Source organism: Muntiacus reevesi, chromosome 10 (genome assembly GCF_963930625.1).
Source record: "Muntiacus reevesi chromosome 10, mMunRee1.1, whole genome shotgun sequence".
In the NCBI taxonomy this organism is placed as follows: domain Eukaryota; kingdom Metazoa; phylum Chordata; class Mammalia; order Artiodactyla; family Cervidae; genus Muntiacus; species Muntiacus reevesi.
In genome coordinates this window covers 50660072-50686388 of record NC_089258.1, presented here as the reverse complement: position 1 = coordinate 50686388, position 26317 = coordinate 50660072, and the positions used below count along the sequence as shown (strand labels likewise).

The 26317-nt window shown below is 40.9% G+C and overlaps 1 protein-coding gene across 6 annotated transcripts in view; it reads right to left on the bottom strand.

Annotated features, from left to right (window-relative positions):
* Positions 1 to 26317, bottom strand: part of NEIL3 (nei like DNA glycosylase 3) — a 347249-nt gene that overhangs the window by 68798 nt on the left and 252134 nt on the right. For 2 of the 6 annotated variants that reach the window (XM_065946470.1, XM_065946469.1), the window contains 3 exons: positions 15590 to 15767; positions 9690 to 9782; positions 243 to 393 (listed from right to left, as the gene is read on the bottom strand). The exons of 2 other annotated variants lie outside the window; for them this stretch is intronic. In XM_065946470.1, coding sequence (XP_065802542.1) covers positions 243 to 317 — 75 coding nt within the window. In that variant the 5' untranslated portion in view covers positions 318 to 393; positions 9690 to 9782; positions 15590 to 15767. Of the gene's footprint in view, positions 1 to 242; positions 501 to 9689; positions 9783 to 15589; positions 15768 to 26317 lie in introns of those variants that run through there. 2 more of the 6 variants (XM_065946466.1, XM_065946465.1) reach the window with 1 other exon arrangement.

The following is a 26317-nucleotide window of genomic DNA, read 5'->3' as shown; positions in this document are numbered from 1 at the left end:
AGCTTTTAAAAAGGAAATAACAGAAATCCAATAGATAATTTCACATAAAACAGAAAAGGAGTTAACAATTCCAAAGTTTTTGTATGAGGCTGTTATCCAGCCTGGCAATTGATTTAATCTGACTTGTAGGTTGATAAATTAACCTGTTTCTGTTTCATAGGTCCTGGCAGAAGACATGAGACCCTTGGGTCAGAGACAAAGGACTTTGCTACTCACAGGCAGCAAAGCAACACGAGACCCACCATGCTTGCATCTGCTCCTCCTGTTCTCACGTCCCCCGGAGGTGACCCAAAGCACCCAAATAGATGCTGACACATGCAGGGAGCCTGTGACAGAGGAGAGGGGTCCTGGGTCTGCAGAACCCACTGACTTGTATGTCTGCTGACACAGAGCCTGGATGGAAATAAGGAGAGAGGGTCAACTTTCCGCCTGAAAATGTCCGTCTCCCTCACCCTACGATTCATCTGTTGCCTGGGATCTATAGTTTCCTGACATTTATATTTAAGATTTCAGATCTGTACTACTCATAATACAGTATTCTTTTCATATCTGTTTAAAACATATCTCTTGATTGTGAGAACAAATTAAATAAAAATACCAAGCTATTGTATGTAAGTACCTAGCAAACATCTAGCTGTATGTGTACATAACTATATATACATATGTGCATGGGTATATATATGTGTGTGTGTATATGTATATATGCGTGCATGCATGCATGCTTAGTAACTCAGTCTTGTCCGACTCCATGTGACCCTTTGGACTGTAGCCCATCAGGCTCCTCCATCCACGGGATTTTTCAGGCACAAATACTGGAGTGAGTTGCCATGCCCTCCTCCAGGAGATCTTCCCAACCCAGGGATCAAACTTGTATCTCCTGTGTCCCCTGCACTACTGGTGGATTCTTTACTGCTGAGCCATTGGGAAAGCCCAGATATGACTATATAAATGGATAAATACAGGCATATCTCAGAGATATTGCCACTTTGGTTCCAGACCATGGTAAAAAAGTGAATGTCACAATAAAGTGAGACACACCAGTTGTTCTGGTTTCCCCGTCTACATAAAAGTTATATATTTAAAAACAATTCCACCAATAACAGATGCTCTACATAACATTATGTTCGGCTTTGAGCCAGAGAAAACTTGAAACACAACGTCTTAGGCACAGAAAGTGCTCATATACACTTTTCTCACGTATGAGGCCTTGTGTAGATAGGGAGTCCAAGGCGGCCATGGCTGAAACCCTGCAAGACCATCAAGGATTCAAACTCCTGTTTCCTATTCTGCCCTTCTCAGCATGTGGCCTTCACCCTCATGATTGCATAATAGCTGCTCCCTTTCCAGGCATCACATTCTGATCCCCTGTGGGAAGAAATGGAAAGATCCAGAAGCCTTTCTCATAAGGCTTTGCTTTGTCTTGAGAAGGGATGCTTTGCCCAGACACGTCTGCCTATATCTTATTGGCCAGAACTAGGTAACAGAGCTTTCCCAAGATACAGAGTTATTTGGAGGAAGTGAATTTATATATTAAGTAGGAAACACTGATGATCATCTCCAGCAAAACTGGAGTTCTGTTAGCAAGGAGAAAGGGAGATCAGACCATGGCAAGTGACATGCAGTTTCTGCCATATGCCTACTCCAGAAAAGTCAGAAAAAACGAGAGGCATTTGTCCATTCTTTTTGTTCCAAGTATTTATTCCTTTATTTATTCTTTCAGCTTCTGTCTCCTGATCAATACCTTGTTTGAAAGTAGAGACCATCATGGTGGCCTTACCTCAGAGAGTTAAAGCACCTTTGAAGCTCTATCCTTAAGTGGATAGATTTCTGATACAAATAACATCCTACCCCCACCCTCCCCACTCCACCTCCCCACCACTGAGAATTTAGTGAATTCACGAAGATAGAACCTTCAAGGGAAAAACATGTAAATAAGGTTTCAGGGCAGACAGACTGTCAGCATTTTATTTGGATTAGAAAACGGGCCATTTCCTGTCCTTTCAAAGCCCGGTGCCTCTTCATTCACTGCCCTATAACCCCGGCGGGTGTGGAGATAGACTCAGAGGCCACAGAGGCAGCAGCCTCCTTTCCTGAGCTGTCGGCGTCTTGCTAATGGCTCTAGAAGCTGATTGCAGGGCCCGGTCCTGTTCATCATTGTCATAATCACCGAGGATTATTTTTTGAGTGCCCACAGGGGGCATGACCCTGCACTGTGCAAAGTGTTTACTGTCCTATTTCTGCTTCCAAATCGTTAGATGTTGTGCTCGCAGTGAGCTGAGCTCTGATTGCTAGCAATACTGTCCACTGCTGTCAGCTTACCTAAAGTTGAAGCTTTTCATACTGTGGACATTCCCTGAAGGAATCTCATGAAACGGTGACACTACCAGCTTTTTGGCTAAGTTTCTTCATCATTAATGCATTTTCTCAACAAGTCAATCGGCAGGTACTATTTTCTTTGTTACAGAGCTCAGTGATGGCATCGCTGACTTCAAGGTTGGCCAGAGCCTTTGGGATTTGGAGGTAAAAGAGCTACTATTGATCAGTTCTGGGGACAGTCTTACACACTACTATACATAGAATAGGTAACTAATAGGGACCTACTGTGTAGGCAGAAGGAACTCTATTCAGTACTCTGTAACAGCCTATATGGGACAAGAATCTAAAAAGGAGTGGATATATGCATAATGTAGAGCTGATTCACTTTGCTGTACTCCTGAAACTAATACAACATTGTAAATCAACTATACTAAATTTAAAAAAATAAATAAATACTTTATATTTCATTCTCCAGGTATTCCTCTGAAGGCATAATCAGTACACATTTTGTAGATGAAGCAGCTGATTCTAAAAGTTTAGATGAGTTGTCCAAAGTCACGCAAGCTGGTAAAAGATCAAAATGGAACTTGAACCTGGGTTCTAATTTAATTACCTTTCAACTCCAGTATATTGTCCTTTAAGAGGAGTCAGAATATTTCACTAAGAGGTCACAAACCCAATCTTCATTAGTGAAGTGGGTTTAACCTAAACTGAAGGGTCCTCACTCACCTCTCCCTGAGGTCAGTGGTTACCCTGAGTGAGGAGGAACAGGTGCTTTTACAAGGTAAGTGAATTGACTTTAGAAGTCTAAGAGAATTCAGGAATAAGGCATATTCTTTTCTTCAAGGTATATTAGGTACTGTCACATTTAATGTAGCAAAACTAGAATTACTCTCTGTTCCTGTTTATTGTGTTTTATTTCCCCTGTACATATTTACATTTTATTCCGCTTCCTGACTTTACGAGTTCTCCATCACAGTGATAGTTTTCCTCAGAGTTTATCCTTGCTCTTAACTCTTCTTTCGTCGAGCAGCAGTTTCTAGGGATGCTATATTTGACTCGCGCTTTCTTACTTTTGTTCGAGCGCTTTCATAATTTTCATCCTCATTCACATCAGCCTCATTCTCCTCCTGCATTATCTCTGAATGGTACTAACTGCACATTTATTTCCCGCGTATGTGTTAGAACCTCCCTCTCGCCTCTGTATTTGACAATTGCAGATGGCTTTTCCGTAGCATCCTTCTTTTCCCAGAGTCTGCACTTGTTAGAGCTTGAGGCTCCCACTCACTTAAATAACGATTCAGTGAGAGCCTGCATCTGCACCTTGTGGTTGCTCTGAGTCTAATCGTGCCTTCCATTTCACAGGTATCACGGTTTTCCCTCTATCTAATCATTTCATCTGGGATGATTTTAAGCTGTGTCATAACTTTAAAAGGAATCTTGAAGACCTTTATTTTTGCATGTCTCCTTCTTTACAGACTTTGCTGTAAAGATGCTGATCTTTCCTGCAGTCGTTCTCAGTAATGGAGACTGTTTGTGGTGATGGTTTAGCTGCTAAGTCATGTCCGACTCTTTGCAACCCCATGTAGTATAACCCACCAGGCTCCTCGGTCCATGGGATTTTCCAGGCAAGAATATTGAGAGTAGGTTGCCATTTCCTTCTCCAGAGTATCTCCCAGACCCAGGGACCAAACCCTGGTCTCCTGCACTGCAGGCAGATTCTTTACCAACTGAGCTACTAGGGAAGCCCTAAAGTGTTTATATCAGACTACAGCTCAAAGGTGTAGCATTCACCTCTCCTGTTTCCTACCCCACACTCTCTGACCTTGAACCCACATTTCCCACCTGATAACATGAGATACACCACGTTTGCAGCTTTTTACTGCATTTTCATTAGCCTCATACTGTCTTGATATTCAGGCATTGACTTTAACAAACACGATTATATAATAATGTAATATTCTGGCCCATGTACTTCCCTACGATTATACGGTTAGTAGAAGAAAATAATCAGCTATACAATATAAGCTGATAGAGACTAAAATAAAATATAATAGCAGATGTAAATATACTTTTGAAATAAATAGACCAATTGCAGGAAAGAAGGCTTGCATAAAAACAAACAAAGAACTTTGGAACTAAATGTAAAGGAATAGTAAAATAGTAACAGCTGTCTATAAAACACATGAAAATTAAACATCAGGTTTTTGGCATATTTTTAACTCACAGAATCCTAATACAATTTTTAACCCATTTGAAAGAAAATGAGCAACCATTAGAATTACCCATAGTAATTGAGCAAAATATAAAATTATTAGCATTTTGCTCAACTGAGGTTCAAGCTTAGTTTTCACTATGGTCTGAAATTCCAAGATTTAATTTTGAAAATAGATTCTGTATTATTTATATTTTTTGAAATATAATCTATAAGACTTAAATTAGGTAGAGAAATGCAAATCCAGACTGTAATGAGCAACCACACCAGACAGAATGGCCATCATTAAAAAGTCTACAAGCAACAAATGCCGGAGAGGGTGTGGAGAAAAGGGAACCCTCCTACACTGTTGATGGGAACATAAATTGGTGCAGCCACTCAGAAAACTAAAAAGAGAATTACCATATAATCCAGCAATCCCCGACCTGGGCATTGATCAAACGAAAGTATAATTTAAACAACATACATGCACCTCTATGTTCATAGCAATATTCACAATAGCCAAGACATAGTAACAACCTAATGGAGAGGGAAATGGCAACTCACTCTGGTACTCTTGCCTGGAAAATCCCATGGATGGAGGAGCCTGGTGGAGTCTATGGGGCCGCACAGAGTCGGACATGACTGAAGCAACTTAGCAGCAGCAGCAGTAACAACCTAGATGTTTACTGACAGATGAATGGATAAAGAAGATGTGGTATATATATATATATATGCAAAGGAATAGTACTCAACCATTAAAAAGAATGAAATAATGCCCTTTGCAGCAAAATATCATACTTAGTGAAGTAAGTCAGAAAGAGAAAGACAAATACCATACAATATAACTTATACGTGGACTCTAAAATATGGGACAAATGAACCTATCTCAAACAGAAATGGACTCACAGACGTAGAGAACAGAGCTGTGACTGTCAAGGCGGAGGGTGTGGGGGAGAGACAGACTTGGAGTTTGGGGTTAGCAGATGCCAACTACTACATACAGAATGGATAAACAACAAGGTCCTATTGTATAGCACAGGGAAGTGTGTTCAATATCCTGGGATAAACCATAATGGAAACGAATATAAAAAAGAATGTGTATATGTGTATAACCGAGTCTCTCTGACGTATAGCAGAAATTAACACGACACTGTAAATCAACCACACTTCAATTTTAAAAAAAAGATATAAATTAAGACAAAAATAGCTCTACATGTCTTTAGGAGAGAAACTGTCCTTTTTCTGTTTGGTAGAAATACGTAAAATAACATACTTGGATGGGGAACACATGTAAGTCCATGGTGATTCATATCAATGTATGGCAAAAACCACTACAATATTGTAAAGTAATTAGCCTCCAACTAATAAAAATAAATGAAAAAAATAACATACTTGGTACATGAATACCAAGTACTGTTAAACTATTTCCTTGAGTTTCTTTTTTTTTTAAATATACCATCAGCACCCTAACTTGATGCATACTTGAAATTCAGCACTGGTTTCTTTAAACCACATTCGAATTTCACTGCCTGTAAGACCTGGGTCTGGACTGTGGCTTTACAACAGTGTAGTCAGGAGCCAAAACGGAAAGGACCAATCGGACTCTGACAGGAAGAATCAAGTTAATTTATTTATGATTTCCCAGAAATGTGCTTTATCTGAGGGACCTCAGATAATGTAAGAAAACTCTAACCCGGGGTGTGCACGTGTTTCTCCTTTAATCAGCCCAGTGCTGAATCATGACTGTTACAGATTACCAGAAACGGAACTGGGTATTGCTATCCGCCTCCAAATACACTGCATCTTCTTCTTAGGAGAGTCACCAGCTTGTGCGGATTGCTTTTCCACGTTCAAGATCTTCTCCCGCCCTACAGCAGGACTGGATCCTGCGTGTGCCTAGACTTTAGCATAGAGCCTGGCACATAGTCCCCGACTCAAATAAACACTCACCAAAGGAGGGAATGAACGAAAGGATGGTCATCTTAGACACTCACAGTGCCATCCCCATTAGACAGACGAGGAGAGAAAGGACCCGACACCTTAGTTAAGGGGTATTTCACGCGGTCACAAGGTGAAAGCGCTAAGCCCTAAACCAGACTTAGAGCCATGGTCTTCTCAATGACTCCAGGCTGCTGCTTCTGGCAAATTATTAAAGCTGTACAAATTTTTAAACCTGACCTATCAAGTCACATTATTTTCAGCAGACTGTATTATGAATATTTCATACTTTGGTCTCTAGCACTCTCGGGGTGTTTGGAATCATGAAACAGCATTACATTTCCTCAGCACAAAAGTACCAGGAAGGCCAGTTGAGAAACTTTGCCACAAACTTTTCATGCATGTCTATAGAGGATTAGGTTCCCCATAAACATTCCGGGGCACTCCCCAGGAGTTTTGGGGCATACTGTTTCCCAAAGCTGTCCACAAGGTTCATGAGATTAGGAGCATTTCTCTGCCGCTTGGGCGAGTGTGGTATCTGCAGACTGATTTTCTAGGTCCAAGCCAAGAAAATGTTAGTGAGGGAAACTGTCTTTGGGGGCTTTGTCTATAGAAAGCAAGCTCACTTATCACAAACAAACTATTTCTAAGAGATCAACAATTTTGTTGACTGCATTTAAACATAGAACATGCAGTTCCCGAGTGCAGTTTCAGTTTTTCAAAGGACAGTTTTATTCTTTTTCAGAAATGCCAGGGTGATTATTTTTTGTTGTTTTGTTTTGCTTAGAAGGGCCGCTTAGAGTGCCTCTTTAGTCAACATGTAAAGGAAAGAACAAGCAACCGAACGATCCCCTGTCGGCCTCCAGGCAGCGGATTGAGGACTTAAACACAAACAGGTTCTCTGGGTGATGCTGGTAAAGGTTTTCAAATCAGGCGAAAATACTCATCAAACTCTGACCCAGTCAGATTGATTCAGATTAAATGTTTTCTTTTTTCCTTGAGAATGTCTGTTTTCTGCAATGTTTTTAAGAAATCTCTTAAAAAATACTGAGCTCTCAGTAATATGATGGTAAACTCTCACATTAAGAATTGGACTAAATTGACTTACAGTGGCCAGTCTTGGCTTTTATTACATTTGGTATATGATTTTTTTTTCTTCTGACAACTACTGTTATAAAAATTACTGATTCTTTTCTAAATTTGTGCTATTAGGTGTTAGTATATGTATATACAGGTTTCCCAGGCGGCGCAGTGGTGAAGAATGTGCCTGCCAATGCAGGAGACACAGGAGGAATGGGTTCAAACCCTGGGTTGGGAAGATATTCTGGAGCAGGAAATGGCAACCCACTCCTGTATTTTTTTGCCTTGAAGATCCCATGAACAGAGTAACCTGGTGGGCCACAGTCCTTAGGGTCACAGAGTCAGACACGACTGGGTGGCTGGGAAAACACACATATGTATACACACGTATGTGTACTTATTTATTTTTAGGCAAGGAATTTATAATGGAGCTTCCCAGGTGGTGCTAATGGTGAAGATCCTGTCTGCCAATGCAGGAGACATAAGATGTGGGTTTGATCCCTGGGTCGGGAAGATCCCCTGGAGAAGGGCATGGCAACCCATTTGGACTGGAACCAGCAAAGGCATCAATATTTGAGGACATCTGTATATAGTTTGGCTATGTAGGGGAGGAAAATAGTTTTCTTTACCCTTCTGAGTTCTTAGCTGAGACCCCTTTAATAAAAGACAGGCTAATAGGAATAAAACACACAGGCATTTGATTAATGGGTAGACCTCACTGTATACGTGGGAGACGGCCAGGGGAAAATGAGTGACTGTCAAAGTGGCTTGGGAGAAGGCAGTGGCACCCCACTCCAGTCCTCTTGCCTGGAAAATCCCATGGACGGAGGAGCCTGGTAGGCTGCAGTTCAAGGGGTCGCAAAGAGTCAGACATGACTGAGCTTCTTCACTTTCATGCATTGGAGAAGGAAATGACAACCCACTCCAGTGTTCTTGCCTGGAGAATCCTAGGGATGGGGGAGCCTGATGGGCTGCCATCTATGGGGTCGCACAGAGTCGGACACGACTGAAGCGACTTAGCAGCAGCAGCAGCAGCAAGGTGGCTTAGAGCCCCAGCTTCAATACCATCTTAATAGGGAGAGAGCATATATGGGCCCCTTAGGGGAGAAGAAATGGCTTCTACAAAATGAAGGGCCCTTAGGAGAGTCCATAGGCGGTGTGCTAGTCTGTGACAAGCCATGTCTGAGTATGGTGTCTACTTCTAGCCTCCTCTCCAGTGACCACCTTCCCTGCTTGATGAAACTCCTAGGAAGGGATTCAGGACAATTGGTTGCTTTTGGAGCACCTGTCTTGAGGCAGATAAGGGAGTCGGAGAAAGTATCTCCTTGCGTTGCTGTTTTCCAAGCGCCTGGGAACCAGCTCCCAGGAACCAACCTGCCAAAGTGGTGGACTTCGGAGTGGCCTGTTCTGCAACTCTCCGACTGCTGTGCATCTCTCCTATAGTCCTCATAGGTAAGATGTCAGTGGTCAAATATGTGCAATCCCTTAGAAATGATACGATTCTCCCACTTTAGTTAAAAGCTTATAAGTAATGCCGTGACAATTATTATCTGTCACAGATAAAATTTATACTCTAAAGTTGAAAAAATATCTTTTCAGGATAATGATTTTGGTGATATGAAGGATGGGCTTAAATCCAGGTTTGTTTCCTGAGAGTATCCCACCAGGTTAGGAGCTTTGCTAGGGAATATACTCTCTATCGTTATGGCTATATCCTCCACACTTTGTCAGATGACCTATTATAGTAAACATCCAATAAGGTTTTGTTGACAGGAAGATCATTAAATTGATACACTTTTATGTGTCCTTCCAGGGGTCAGCACCCTGGGGTCCAATTTGACCCACAGCCTGTTTTCATATGTCCTCTAAGCTAAGAATGTTTCTATATTTTTAACGGGTTTTAAAAATAACAAGGAAAAATATGGATGGAAACTACATAACCCACAAAGTCTAAAATATTTACCACCTGTCTCTTTATGGAGAATCGTCTGCAGATGAGTCTTTATTCTTAAACATACACCTGGTTTTTAGACATGCTTTAGCAAGGACTCAGGCCACTGTGCAGAGTGAGATTATCCAGGGAGGGAGACCGTGGTCACTGCCCACTCTAAGTCATTCTCCTTCCTTCTTAGTAACAGAAGTCCTATTTTGTACCCACCTCTAGAAATGAAATGCGGTGTGTCAAAGCCAGTCAGGGCAATTCCACTCAACTCTACTAGGCACCTGTCTGGGGTAGACATGTGATTCAGTCCTGGAAGATGAAACAGAAATGGAAATGCTCCGGGAGATCTCCAGGAAGGATCTTACTGTGAAAGCAAACATAAAGGAACACACCTGCTTGCTTTCACTCTTCTCTTCCTTGAAGGGACACTGTTACGTGCCGATGATACGCTTTGAGTCCTTAGATGTCCCTTTTTAACCATGACTGGAAGACCAGACAGCTCACAGTGATGCTGGCCCAACCTTCTGCCACTGTTGGGCCGGCACCTTGACCTCAGAAGTACCCACCTCCAGTTTCCTTGTTGTGTGATAAAACACATTATGGTTCAGGTCACTGTGTGTTCTTATACTTGCTGCCAAAATATCCAGATTCATTCAGGTTGTAAATCTATTCTATTAATGAGCGAGGTTGCATTATTTAAAGTTTGTTCAGAATGAGGAGTTTTCTCAAATGGCCTTGGAAGTCTTGAATGAAATTATAGGATAACTCAGATAGGGATTAACATAACCTGGTGTTAACATCATCTTGGACATAACTATTTGGGCTTGAACTTGGATGAGAAGAAACCACTTGGAGAGCAGAGTGAATTCAACCTTGAAATCAATTTAACTTTCCTATCTGATACAGAAGCAAGTGTGGTGTGTATTTATGTGCCCTGTGGGAACATAGACGGTGTGGATTACATTTAACTAGATATCGTTCAGAACATATCAGACTAGGAATAAGGAGAGAAACACCTCTGACCTCTGTAAAGACATTACAAATCCATTCTCTAAAGTTCAGGCTTCTGAATTTCATTAAGAACCCCAAGTTCCTCCCTCAATGCTTGTTTCAAAATGGATAAAAATGCAAGGTTATCTTGCAGCTATTTTACCCTATTTATTTTTTTGACATCCCAACTTGTGAACTGCATTTTCACTGCCACATAGGAAACTTTTCAGGGCTCCCAAGGGCAGAGTGATACTCTTCAGACGTCCATTGATGCTACATTAGCTTTGTTAACAACGGCAAAGCCTGCTACAAACTAACATTTTTTTTAGTTGGACTGTATATTTTCCGAAAGCTTTCAAGTAATTTTATGATTGGCACAAATTGAATAACACTTTGAATAGACATTCTACACCCTCATCCATCTCTGACTTGTTATTACTTTCTATTATTGGTTAATCTATGAAATTTCATGCATTATTTTATTTCTGTCCATTCTTGTGAGCTTTTAACTACCTGGCAGGGGTCCATACTTCCTGAATTTGTGAGGAGACGACTCCCTATCCTCCACCAAACTGTTCTCTTGTAATGAACTAAGGAATGAAAACTTCTTTGGCTAACGGAAAAAAGGGGGACTTCCCGAGTGGCACAGTGTATAGGAATCTGCCAGTCAACGTAGAGAACACAGGTTCGATTCCTGGTTCGGGAAGGTTCCGCATGTGGTGAAGCAACTAAGCCAGCGTGCCACAGCTTCTGAGCCCTTGTGTCTAAAGCCTGTGCTCCTCAACAAGGGAAGCCACTGCAATGAGAAGCCTGCTCACCGCAACAAAGAGCAGCCCAGCTCGCTGCAACTAGAGTAAGGCCATGTGCAGCAAGGAAGACCTAGTGTAGCTGAAAACAAATGATAAAAGAAAATACAATTAAGAAAATATATAAAGGAAACAAGGGGTACATTTCTATCATGACATTCTAGCATGTATGTCGCGCTTTACAGTAAAAAGTGCATTCGTATTTCTTATTTTGTCCTCATAAGAACTTCATAAAGTCAACAAGGTATGACTTGTTGTTATCTGTTTCATGTTGAAAAAGTCAATCTCAGAAAGTCTGAGACCTGCTGAAGTCACTCTCCTTTGAAGAAACAGATTCTGGCTCTAAACCTAGGTCTTCTAATCTCTCACAGAACTAGGCTACTTGAACTGATTTTTTTGGTACTGCCACCATCTTTCTGAATGACGTTTGGAGATGATTAATTTTTGAAACAGAATTTTTGTTGGAGGTACCTAATTAATTAGGTTAGGTTGACCGACATCTGACTTTTTCACTGAAATCAGGTAGCCTATTTAAAAATGTCTCCATCCACTTGTCCTTTAAAAACTTATAGGAGAAATGTTCATTACTCAATAAAAACACATAGAAATATTTTGGAAATGTCTGGACACCGTGTGTCAAATTGACGGTAAATTCTATGGTTGTAATGTGTCAGATGTCAATGTCAATGGAAGATTGTAATGAACGGTGTAAACATGAAGGTCCCCAGTTAATTGACTACACTATCCTTCTTCACTTGTATTCTGAGCAGATGACACAATTCTGTGTACCTGCTGGTCAGGTTTTCCTGGGAGTCCACATGTGTGCAGTGTTTGTTCCATTTTAATTAACCTCAAGACTCTAGTTCATGTGGCAGAGCTGGGTTCTCTAATTATTTTCATAAAACTAGTGATCTTCTCAGAAACAATGGGTGAGAGATGCAGCAAGCCATCAGAGCCACTGCTAAATCTCACACAAATAGGCAAGGGTACTAGAAGACATAATAAACTACCGCTGTTTTTTAAAGACTCTCATGGTACTTAATTTTTGTTGAATGGTGTTATAGTTAACTTCAGAAATGATTCAGGGGCTAATTCTTTCTCTTTCTGAACATCTGTCTATTTATCTATCTATATATACTTAGAGTATATTAAAGAACATATGCCCAACAGTAATAGTTTTCATCTTCATAACATATGTGAAAAATTATTCTTGTTTTATCCTCTCAGGATAGCTGAAATGGAGTTGAATTTACTGTTGCTTATATGTTGGCCTTGACAAAGAAAGGCCAGGATTATCTTCAGAATCAAAGCTTCATTACTGAGATAAAATGAAAAGAGACCTTACCGCTCTTTATGTAATTAAATGCAATCATTATTATGAAAATTTTTCTGCACAGCTGCTATGTTGAAAAAAATTTGCATTAACAGTAATCCCTTTATATCTTTGACATGATTCATAGCTCCTCACATATTCCCTGGCCTGAAAATGAAAGAGAATTTGAAACCTTCCATAGATGTATTGCTTATTTGTTGCCTGAATAGCAATTTTATACTTTGTTTTTATTAATTCAGGGAACCATTCAAATGGTTAAGATGCCATATTCTTACAATTCATCCACTTAGTGGCTTGTAGATAAAGGATCAGATGGCCAAGCAGGTCATAAAATAGTCAATTCAGTTTAGCCTCAAACACTGACAACTGAAGTAGTAGCCTCCATTGAGGCTGTTTATTCAGTTCAGTTCAGTTCAGTTGCTCACTTATGTCCAACTCTTTGTGACCCCATGGACTGCAGCACGCCAGGCCTCCCTGTCCATCACCAGCTCCTGGAGTCCACCCAAACCTATGTCCATTGAGTCGGTGATGCCATCCAACCATCTCATCCTCTGTCGTCCCCTTCTCCTCCTGCCCTCAATCTTTCCCAGCATCAGGGTCTTTTCAAATGAGCCAATTCTTCACATCAGGTGGCCAAAGTATCAGAGTTTCAGCTTCAACATCAGTCCTTCCAATGAACACCCAGGACTGATCTCCTTTAGGATGGACTGGTTGGATCTCTTTGCAGTCCAAGAGACTCTCAAGAGTCTTCTCCAACACCACAGTTCAAAAGCATCAATTCTTCAGTGCTCAGCTTTCTTTATAGTCCAACTCTCACATCCATACATGACCACTGGAAAAATCATAGCTTTGACTAGATGGACCTTAGTTGACAAAGTAATGTCTCTGCTTTTTAATATGCTACCTAGGTTGGTCATAACTTTGCTTCCAAGGAGTAAGCGTCTTTTAATTTCATGGCTGCAGTCACCATCTGCAGTGATTCTGAAGCCAAGAAAAACAAAGTCAGTCACTGTTTCCACTGTTTCCCCATGTATTTGCCATGAAGTGATGGGACTGGATGCCATGATCTTAGTTTTCTGAATGTTGAGCTTTAAGTCAACTTTTTCACTCTCCTCTTTCACTTTCATCAAGAGGCTTTTTAGTTCATCTTCACTTTTTGCCATAAGGGTGGTGTCATCTGCATATCTGAGGTTATTGATAATTTTCCTGGCAATCTTGATTCCACATTGTGCTTCCTCCAGCCCAGCGTTTCTCATGATGTACTCTGCATATAAGTTAGATAAGCAGGGTGACAATATACAGCCTTGACGTACTCCTTTTCCTATTTGGTAACAGTCTGTTGTTCCATGTCCTAACTATTGCTTCCTGACCTGCATACAGGTTTCTCAAGAGGCAGGCCAGGTGGTCTGGTATGCCCATCTAATGTCATGACATATGTGTGCAGGTGGAGGTGATGTTCTGTCCCAACATAAAGATCTGGGTAGGTCCACGGTTGGGGGCCTGGGATGACTGATATATTACCTAACCTACCTGACCAGAACGGTCTGGTCTGGGAAAGACCAGAACGGAAATTCAGCAGTCACAGGTCCTTCCTTAAGGGAATCTGTCTTACTTATTTCCTCCCACTCCTGGTTTTGAGAAGTGATTTACGTCTAAGAATTAGATGAGGTGGCCAGCTACTCCTTTATGGTGTCAAAGTCAGGCTTTTGGTTACGACACTCGAGATTTTGTAAGCTGACTCACACCAAGCTGGACTCTGTCTGCCCAACCATTTCAGTCCAAGGGGACCCCTGGTAAATCAGAAGCTACTAGAGATTTCTATGGCACGGATTATCCTGATTATCTTTCTGTCCCCGCTGCCTATTTTTGTGATCATGAGCACCTTGTTTCTAGTAATTCGTTGCTGCCACTTGCTCTTTCCTCTCTGGGATCCAATCCTCCTCAGGGAAACCGGTGGGCCTATATCAATGGCCCTTCTTATATAAGGCCTGCAGGGGATATCTTTCAAAGTGCTGGATGTATTTTTAAAATAAAATATATATTAATTTTTAAATTTGGAAATAATTTCAAACTTACAGCAATGGTGCAAAAGTAAGCCTAAATGAAGAACAATATATGCCCCTTTACCTGATTCAATTATTGTTTATGGTGTGTGCTATTTGCTTTATCAATGGATTCTCCCCTGCAACACTGGGAAGTAAGTTGCCTACCTCTGGGTCTTTTGCCACTAAAATCTTATATTCTATACAAAAAGATATATTCTCATGTAACAATTGTTATGTTATCATCTTCAGTAAGTGTAGCATAAATGTCATACTTTTGTTTTATCTATCATCCATTTTTCAATTTGGTCTGTTGACCCAGTAATGTCCTGTTAAATTTGTTTGTATAAAATGCAGTCAAGGGTTAGACACTATATTCAGTTGTCATGGTTTTTGAGACTCATTTAATTTGGAACATGTCTAAAGCCCTCCTTGCCTTAATATTTCTACTATTTACTACTATTAGCATTCATGCAGAATACAAACCTCCCCTATCTTTCATAAAATAGGAGGAAATGTTCCTGTTTTGTGTTCGTTTGATGTTTCCTCATGATTAAATTTAGGGCATGTATTCCTAGCCAGAACACTCCAGAAAGGACACTGTGATTTGACATCCTTCTCAGGGTATCAACTCAAGAGACATACAGTGTCAAGTTACATCTTTATCACTCTGAGAATGTGTTGACTGATTTCTTCACCATATGTTGCAGTGACTAAACAATCTACAGGGACAATTTAAGATCATACAAATATTTTGCTTCTTATCAAAATCTGTCCCTCTGGTTTCAGCATCAATTGATGATTCTTGCCTGTATCAATATTTACTATAATTCCAGCACTCCCTCACACTTCCCAATCAACACTTGGTATTCTCCTAAAACAAGAGCACTTGTCCCTTTTTCTTTTTGGTGAGGAAAAGATGAACACAGAGAACTACAGGCTTACCTTAAGGAAGACTGGAGGGACAGATTCGAGTTGAGGCACCAGAAATACTTCCAAAATTGAGGGCGGATCCCTGGGGACCAATTCTCAGGGACAAACACTGGAACTGAGGCTGGTCGTGGTGCAGGGACCAGCGATGCCATCCCATGAGGCTGGCTCAGCATGGCCTCTGATGCAACTTCTATGCAGACAAAAGAGCAGGAAAAGGGGCAGTACCCAGGCAGAAAATCTTCAATTTCCATGACACTGTCTTGTCAGGAAAACATGGTTTTGACCTCATTTTCACTTTACAAAGCTCACTCAAGTACATTTAATCTGAGGAGCCTGATATGCAGCCAGAACCCTAGATAACATGGATCAATGCTGTTTCCAGTTTTCCCATGTCTCAGCCAGAGATAGGATGGAATCTAGGCTGAACAAGCCAACCACAGTGTTTATTTAGCGTGGACCACCATCAATTTGGAACTGCCACACTTAGACTTGCAATCAAAACCCATTTATCTATTTTTAATGAGAGTCATAAGCAGCAGATACTTGATTCAATTCTCATAGTGTGTACGTGTAAACCATATGTCATGAGACTCATAAAACAGATGATGCCACTCTCCCAGACTGACGTCTATGACACCTCTTTTCCTTGCTTAATATCCTTAAATTATGAAAATAAATGGTCCCCAGTTCATGGATAGAGGGATTTTGATTTTGTTTTATACTTAATGGTAATGCATTTGTATTTTCTAATAAAGCCTTGATTATATTGAAGTCAATCAACCAAAAATTGCATTTATTGTAATTAGTTAATATAAACTGCAATGAATATATTTGCACTTCCGGCAGAGCAGGACCCGCCTTATCTTTCAACAGCATAGTATGCAAGGTCCAGTCCACCCCGAGGTAAGGAGAGTCTTATCTCTTCACGGGGACACCTGGGCCAGGCTGGCTGTGCTGAGCGTGCGATATCCTTTTGACTGCTAACTAAAGGCTCTCCTCACTTGATGTGTGTGTTGCTATAGGTCTGATGTAAACACATACTCTATGTCATTTTTGCTGTTTTTATCAGTAAATGTATTTTAAACTAAAGTAGAAATTTATAGGGAAAAAAGGAAAAATACAACTGTAGGCTAATTGGCTTTGAAGCTCTGGGGGATTCATCTTATTATGGGAGATTCAACTGAGAGATAAATGCACAGACACAGCATGAGCAGTATCGACCCCACGGAGACCACAGGAGAAAGCTCAACTGGCTCCCGAAGCTATCTGAGGCAGAGGTGCAGAGACATAAACTAACTTTCATTGTGTTTGTTTTATTTATACTTGTTTATCTCTTTGAAGCAAGGACTTATTATTTGAAAAAGAATTCATTGAAACGGGAAAAAAAAGAGTAAGAGAAGAAACTTTTTAAAAATTGTCTTTCTGATATCTTGTTTAAAGGTTTTCACTTTGAGGTAAATTATTTTGTTGCATTTTACATTTAACTTGTGCTTGCAAAATTTTACTAGTTAATACATTAACCTTTGTCATTTTTGCCTAAGAATATTTATTCCCCAAGCTCTGTTATGAAAAGAATCTCCTTTATATAATACAGTAAGGTGGCTACATATTAGAGTCCAGTGTCAATTATTATCTGGCCTTTTGTGTAGGAGTAGTTGACATTTAGGAACATCGTTCCAAGGCAAAGCCCTCTGTCTGCTTTGAAGCAATCTGTCCATGCTGGGGTTGCAAATACCAATGGTGTCACAGGGAAAAACACAATTTTACTTCTGACTGAGTGTCTAGAAGATTCACTCTGCTCTCCAAATCTCTCTGAGCTATGCAGATGGATCTTTGGAAGAGATAATCTTAAAGCTATATGGTGCAAAATTTTAGACATTCCTTCGCATGGTATTTTTTAATTTACTGAAAATCAGTATTTTCAGCTGTATCACAAACATCAAAATTCTGACCCCAACTACAGACACAGAAGATGACATGTACCAAATATCATTCTACTGAAACAGAAGAGGTAGCTGGGTTTGTCACAGCAGAGTTTAGATCCACGTGGAGTGTAAGTAAAAACGGCATTCCTAATGGGTGGGGCTGGAGGGCCATCACATCTCACCCTTGAAAGGAGCAATGAGAAGAAATGCTTCAGCCGAGTCAGTGCTGTGATGACACTGGGTTGCATATTTGAAAGGGTGACATGTGTCTAGAGGATGCACACGTGTGAGGCTTTAATACATGTAAAGGGTGTGGTAGACAGAAGACTTCACAGGCAACCTCCAACCACAGATGCCTGAATCCGCACAGGCACAGTCCCTCAGTGTTCATCCTCAGTCCCACAGGACGCGCCTCATCTCTGGATGTGAATCACCAAGGCACGTATGAGCTATCTCAGCATCAGGGGACTTTGATAACCGCACCGCATGCAGGCAAAATGGGAGGGATAACTAGCTCAAACCAGGAGCAATCTATCAGCTGAGCCTGCTTTACAAGCCCTATGAGCTTATACAACCAAGCCCCCACCTCTACCATGTTGGAATTTTTACTTCTCTTGTTTCCTAATATATTGGTAGACAAATTCCTGATTGCTCATCTGACTTCTATTCTTGAAATCACTCATTTCCCTTGACCTCTTTTCCCAATCAGCATTGCTCATCAGCCTAGTGAAGGGCTTGGTAGAGAACAAGGACATAAAGCTTGACAATTTTTCTGTCTGCAAGACTGTTTTTTATATTAATGATATTTGCTGGTTCATTTGGCAGGTTAAGTTGATAGGATGGGGATTTGTGAATAAAGAATTTTAAATGACTTCTTTGGGAGGAAGGCTCGAGCATAATTGCCTTCCATGATATTTAACTATAGGGCATTCAGTGTAAAGTTATCAACTGTATACAGAAAAGAGCTTTTGGTTAGATGGCATACACTGTGTGATAAGATTCTATCTGCATTTCTCATTTTTATATTCACAATTTTGTGTGTAGGAGGAGACCTAAGAGATCTTCCTGGTAATATGAGAGCTTTTAACTTTAAGTACAGCCAGGCTGAGCCACCATTCACCACACAGAATGTGCACATCCCATTTTCCCGTAACGTTGCCGAGGCTGTCTCTGTTGAAACAGGATTCTTCTGTTCCTGTACTGACCCTCAGTACTCCCGTGGCATGAATGACTGGTTTTCATCCCCTTGTCTTTCTTATGAAGGCTGATTTGACTGTGCCTGCTGACCCACGGCTCCTTTTGAAGTTGCCAGAGTGAACGTAATTGGCATTTTCAACATGTTCAATGTCTTGAAGAAGTCTAATATCTCCCCAATGCATCGTACAGAAATCAATTCCTGGAATAAAGACTCTCTTGATTCATCAGGAGGCATATCACAATAATCAGAAGAAAACTAACATTAATTCAGAACTGTACAGGTTACATGTATTGACTCATTAATCCTCAGTAATTTTATGAAGCAATAATTGTTATTATCCCCACTTTACAGATGTGGAAACTGACATAGAGATTTGCCCAAGTCTGCAAAGTAGGAAAAGTCTGATCTGGTATTAAACAGATACGTTAGTAAAAAGTCCCACAGTCAACACAAGATGAAACAGGACAAAGCAAGAAAAGCTACAGTAATGGTCATTTTTTAAGTTTTTCAAAAACTACTCCTCTTCATACAAATTTGTCCAAGGATTATGCGTTTGAGTAACAATCATTACTACAGTGTACACTGAGAAATGCTTCAGTAATTTACTTAGATTTTCCCATGGCCTTTTCTAGAAAAGCCCCAGATCAGCTCTGAGATTGCACAAGTGCTCAAGGAAACCTGAGTAGATAGATCTGGAATTCTTGGGGGTGGGTAAAGAGAGAGAGTACCAAATATTTCATCATATTTACTTTAGAAATCCACAGAAAGTTGGAGATAAACCAGAAGGTTTCCTATGGTGACATAAGGCATGTTCCATAACAGAGGAGTTTTTTGTTTGTGTGCTTCTCTTCTATATCCCTGACAGAATAATGCCTACAGCATCATTTCAGTTCAGTTGCTCACTCGCATCCGACTCTTTGTAACCCCATGAATCGCAGCACGCCAGGCCTCCCTGTCCATCACCAACTCCCGGAGTCCACCCAAACCTATGTCCATTGAGTCGGTGATGTTATCCAACCGTCTCCTCCTCTGTCGTCCCCTTCTCCTCCTGCCCTCAATCTTTCCCAGATCAGGGTCTTTTCAAATGAGTCAGCTCTTTGTATCAGGTGGCCAAAGTACTGGAGTTTCCGCTTCAACATCAGTCCTTCCAATGAACACCCAGGACTGATCTCCTTTAGGATGGACTGGTTGGATCTCCTTGCAGTCCAAGGGACTCTCAAGAGTCTTCTCCAACACCACAGTTCAAAAGCATCAAATCTTCGGTGCTCAGCTTTCTTCACAGTCCAACTCTCACATCCATACATGACCACTGGAAAAACCATAGCCTTGACTAGATGGACCTTTGTTGACAAAGTAATGTCACTGCTTTTTAATATGCTACCTAGGTTGGTCATAACTTTCCTTCCAGGGAGTAAGCGTCTTTTAATTTCATGGCTGCAGTCACCATCTGCACTGACTCTGAAGCCCAGAAAAATAAAGTCACCACTGTTTCCACTGTCTCCCCATCTATTTCCCGTGAAGTGATGGGACCAGATGCCATGATCTTAGTTTTCTGAATGTTGAACTTTAAGCCAACCTTTTCACTCTCCTCTTTCACTTTCATCAAGAGGCTTTTTAGTTCATCTTCACTTTCTACCATAAGGGTGGTGTCATCTGCATATCTGAGGTTATTGACATTTCTCCCGGCAATCTTGATTCCAGCTTGTGCTTCATCCAGCCCATTGCTTCTCATGATGTGCTCTGCATATAAGTTAAAAAAGCAGGGTGACAATATACAGCCTTGACGGACTCCTTTTCCTATTTGGAACCAGCCTGTTGTTCCATGTCCAGTTCTAACTGTTGCTTCCTCACCTGCCTACAGGTTTCTCAAGAGGCAGGTCAGATGGCCTGGTATTCCCATCTCCTTCAGAATTTTCCACAGTTTAGTGTGATCCACACAGTCAAAGGCTTTGGCATAGTCAATAAAGCAGATGATTTTCTGGAACTCCCTTGCTCTTTTGATGATCCAGGGATGTTGGCAACTTGATCTCTGGTACCTCTGCCTTTTATAAAACCAACTTGAATATCTGGAAGTTCACAGTTCACATATTGCTGAAGCCTACAGCATAGTAGGTGCTCAAAAAATATTTCATGAATTAAATAGCTACCATGTATCATAGCCTTTCTATACACCAGGTTTGCTCAAAGGCCTGGAGTGTAGGAGCAACTGATAAAGTAGAATGGAAAGCGATCTCAGTGTTGGTCACATGCATCCTCACTCCTCCTAGTTCTCATCCTCATTTTTTCCCCCAAAACACTGCAGAAAATTAAGATCCATGTCGCTGTGAACTGAAGAGTTCCTTCTTTGATATACAGTTTTCTATGAGGACAAGGAAAATATTTTCCTTCACTAATTCAGATGGCGAACACTTTTCAATATTATATGTTAGCCATTGGATATAAAGTGAAAAAGAAAATACTGTTTAAGTACTTATATAGTAATTACTATGGGCCTTTAAGGCTTCCCAGGTGGTACTAGTGGTTAAAAAAACCTCCCTGCCAAAGCAAGAGACACAAGAGATATGGGTTTGATCCCTGGGTCAGGAAGATCCCCTGGAGGAGGGCATAGCAACCCACTCCAGTATTCTTGCCTGGAGAATCTATGGATAGGGCCTGGGGGGCTACAGTCCAAAGGGTTGCAAAGAGCCGGACACGACCGAAGTGACTTAGCCTGCACACACACGTGGGCATTTTACTTAGTGAATCCTCACCACATTTTACATATGAGAGACGTGGATCACAAAGGTTGTACATGGCAAAGCTGGGATCATAACTGGCAGCCATGTTGTTAGCCAGTAAGTGAAGACTCCTAATCCAACTGTAGCTGAATCTAAAGACACATAATCATGCAAAGCCTGTTAAAAATTACAAATCTAACAAGTGCTAGGAAGATCACAGCAGAGGGTGTTGTGGGAGAGTGTGATGGAGCGAGAGGCAGGGTTGGGCTCAGAAAATGACATTCAAGCTGGCGCTGGACAGGAAAGTAGCAGTGAGTCAGGCAAAGAACAGGAGGCATTCTCGATATGGGGAATTCTGAGCGAGGGGTAAGGCCAGTGGGCACGCTTTCTGTTCAAAGAAACGAGAGAAGGGCACTGTGATGTGAGCTTAGGAGCTGGGAGTGGGGCAGGTAAGAGGAAGGAGATCGCGTCAGGATTTGGAGCCTAACTTCTGCATTCTTATTTCAATAGGAAGTGACTAAGATTTTAGCAGAGATGGACATAATCCTATTTATGTTTTATAAATATTACTCATTCTTCTTTTATACTTTTATGGCAATAAATGTCATGATGATTAATAGAGCACTTGTGACACAGTATTTATTCCTTATAAGAGATGTTTTCTCCATGATTTCAGCTAGTTCACTTGTATCACAGATACCATGTAGAAGATGCTTTTGAGACTATGTTTAAAAACTGTTTCTGAATGAAGATGTGTTTTAACACAAATAAATGTGATATATATAAAAAGCAAATTTAGAACATCTGTACATGTTATTATGAAACAGAAGAGATGTGACAGGAATATTAAGTGCTTTATAGTATTGCTGATTAAAGTTACAATGAGCTATAGAGCTCCTTGTAGGTTAAGCACATGTTAACAATATATTTAAATATTTAGACAATATTCTCTATAAGGAATACTGATGCAGCAATATATAATTATAAGGCAGTTATAATATCATTATAAACTATTATAGTTATTAATACATCATTCTATAATAGGATTAACACTCAGGTTTATTATTTAATTCATGGCTTAAATATAGCGAAATAAAAGGCAAAAAAAATGCCAGCATTTTCGTGGAATTCAGTAAACAGAATGCCTATATCGGCCTGTATAATGAACTACTAAGACTTTCGCAGACAGTGCATGTTTTCTTGCAAAACCATCACCTAGAAAAAGAACCTAGCTACCGTTAGGGTGCTGGGTGTTTGTATCTCATTCGTATCAACAAACTGTCTTTCGGAATCAGACGTAAAAACCGTGGTTTATGGCAGTGGTTAAAAACGGCGCTATTGCTCTTACGGAGCGTTTCTGCTTGTGGCTGGCAGGAGGCGGGCAGGAACCCGGCGCTACGCGAGAGAGCAGGCTCGCGGTCCAGCAGCGCCCCCTGGAGGACAATAGCAAAGTAGCAGCCTGTCCGGCCGCAGAAGGAGAGCCAGGAGCCAGGGACCCTGAGGGGCTGCAGAGAAGGGGCCGGCGGGCCGGAAAGACCGCGGGGGCCGGCGGGTGGCTAGACAGCGAGAGAGAGGACACGGCCGGATGCAGTCAGTAATGGGTCTAGCAGCTTTCCGTCGCTCAGAATGTCACAATCGGTAAGGGAAGGTGACACATGTGACTTCTCTCTTGGTAACAGGGAAGTCCTTCTAAGATTTGAGTGCTCTTGCCTGTCAGGACATGTGGAAATACTTCGATGGTGATAATAGAGCATTAAGGCCATTTCTTTTTTTAAATAAAAGGCTGTATTATTGAATCTGCCCCTTGTCAACTTTGAGAATGCCAATGAAAAGAAACCTAGCAATATAGCCCAGGATGTGTGCTGGTGATTCTGCTGTTGAGATGAAAGGTGGCCCTGTACACTTCATATTTTAAGGTGACCTAAAAACACATAATACTCAAAAGAGAAGACGGGGAATAGTAGTAGCCAGATCCTTCTTCTTTCTAGTAATGGACTTATTCTTTTAAGTGGGTTTGGATAAGAGATGCTCTTGAAGTACTGGGAATTCTGCAAATGGGGATTTGAGATGCTGGGGACAACCGTGGTTTATCATCAAGAGGCACGGAACAACATTTTCAGGCCATGACAAGGGGGCGTAAAGAACTGCATGGACCCCTCTTTGCCCCAGGACTTACTTCTGAGGGTTGTTGGCTCCCTGCCAATCACCGTGATGGGCAGCTTGCTCAGTGCTCCTTGATAATGCCATGGCATGTCTTTCTGTTTGAGCCTAAAGCCTCTTGTTTAAAATGTGAGTGAATACTGGTTCTAATACTAGATTCATGGGGTAATAAAAGAATACCAGATCAAGGCCATCTTTTTCACCTACAAACCACATCAGACGTTGAATCCACAGCCTCAGAAATGTTTTTTTTTTTTTTCACTTAAGTGGTTGTATAACTAGACATAAGATCATAACTTTTCAGCAGCTCTGAAGACTAGTATTTTATGAAGCATGTATCTCTGCATAGTCAAGGACTACATTGAGAGGAAAGCACTGACATATATACATTACCACGGTAAAACAGACAGCTCACGGGAAGCTGTTGCATGGCCCCGGGAGCTCCGCTGAGTGCTCCGTGGTGACCGAGAGGGGTGGATGGCGGGTGAGAGGGAGGCTCCAGAGAGAGCGGATATACGTAGGCTTATGGCTGATTCATGATGCTGTGCAGCGGAAACGGACATCACATTATAAAGCAATTATCCTCCAATGACAAAAATAAAATGAAATAGACATCAACTTCCCCCTTCATGGAACCCTAGGAGATAATTACTAATCTTACAGTAGTTGTTGATTTGGTTAATTTGTTGCTTGCGTTTAAAACTTTTTAAAGTTTGGGGTAGGAAGTTAGAGGCCTACAAATTATTTCAAGCAAGTGCAGAGTGAGGCCTGTATGGCAGTGAGTAGGCTGGAGGTATTCTAAGTAAGGCATTCTAGGTCTGGGCGTGATGCTTAGCCCCCATGGGGATTATCCAATTTGATCCTCACGGGTTTTTTTAATTTTTAATTTTTTTCATTTATTTTTATTAGTTGGAGGCTAATTACTTTACAATATTGTAGTGGGTTTTGTCATACATTGACATGAATCAGCCATGGAGTTACATGTATTCCCCATCCCGATCCCCCCTCCCACCTCTCTCTCCACCCGATTCCTCTGGTTCTTCCCAGTGCACCAGGCCTGAGCACTTGTCTCATGCATCCAACCTGGGCTGGTGATCTGTTTCACTATAGATAATATACATGTTTCGATGCTGTTCTCTCGAAACATCCCACCCTCGCCTTCTCCCACAGAGTCTAAAAGTCTATTCTGTACATCTGTGTCTCTTTTTCTGTTTTGCATATAGGGTTATCACTACCATCTTTCTAAATCCCATATATATGTGTTAGTATGCTGTAATATTCTTTATCTTTCTGGCTTACTTCACTCTGTATAATGGGCTCCAGTTTCATCCATCTCATTAGAACTGATTCAAATGAATTCTTTTTAACAGCTGAGTAATATTCCATGGTGTATATGTACCACAGCTTCCTTATCCATTCGTCTGCTGGTGGGCATCTAGGTTGCTTCCATGTCCTGGCTATTATAAACAGTGCTGCGATGAACATTGGGGTGCACGTGTCTCTTTCAGATCTGGTTTACTCATGTTGTTTGAAGAAGTAAATGTTCTTTCTACCCACCCAATACTCAGGGAATCTGTGGTTGAGCTACAGCTAATTAACTGCCCAATGTCATACAACTACCAAGTATATATTTTGGTATCTCTCACCCAATTAAAAATTTAGAAAATGGAAGATTTTTAGAAAGAAATAATTAAAATAATTAGGCTTCAATACACACAGGTAACTATTAGTAAAACCACAGATTTGCCAGTGACAGACATCATAATGGACTCAGTAATTGTGAGGCACCACTGTCTGTGTACTTTGTCTTATTGCTCCTACAAACTGCCAACTATTTCCTGCTAATGCTCATTCCAGAAGCAAGTCTTCACAATATTAGAATAATTAGCCAGGAACCTGAAAGGTGGAACCCTCTGTCAGGAACCATCTCCTGGTTTTCAAAAATGAGCTCCTTTAAACTGTTTGTACACAAATCATTCAGCCAAGAGCAAGACATCAGAAATTCTTAGCAGGAGGCAGATGGGAGGTCAGAGCAGATTATTGCAGCGATGAAAGAAAGTTTATAAAATGAAAAAAACAAAACAAAAAGGCTTTGCCTCCTTTTGTGCATAATAAAATGCTGACACAACTTTAATTATAGTGTTATGAACAGTGCTGTTGGGCTCTGCCATAAGGGACTGAGTACCATAAATATGTTATAGATTGGTTCTTAGGAAAGGAAAATTTAGAATATACTCTTTGTAAGAATCATATTTTTATGAGCCTGCTGAAGAGTAGCTGCATGTTGAATCGAGTCAGGAATTCTCAAGACCATCATAATCAGAGCAGGCAAAGTATATATTTGCTCAGGGAAACATCTGTTGAGGAATTTCTCCCGAGTCTCATCAGTGGTTGGCAAGCTTTACTGCCTTAACTGTGTTCTCATTATTGGCCTGTCGGCAGAATAGTTTACACGAGTTGTCCTTCTATCATTAATTCACTGGTAGAGAGACATCCTTTTTAATGGCCTGTCTTTGTTGAAAATGCTTATAACAAAATTCAAACTAAAAATTCACTTGCTGATTTGTATTTTATTCTCAAATTTTATATATATGCAAAGAGATCTAAAAAGGATATAAATAGCAAGCTATGAAATGAGTGTGAATCAACTGTGGTGTTAAAATCGGCAACCCAGCTACTTTTAGAATATTACAGAAGCTGTGTCTTTACCTCTTTACCTGTGGCTTTGTTCATGGGGGTC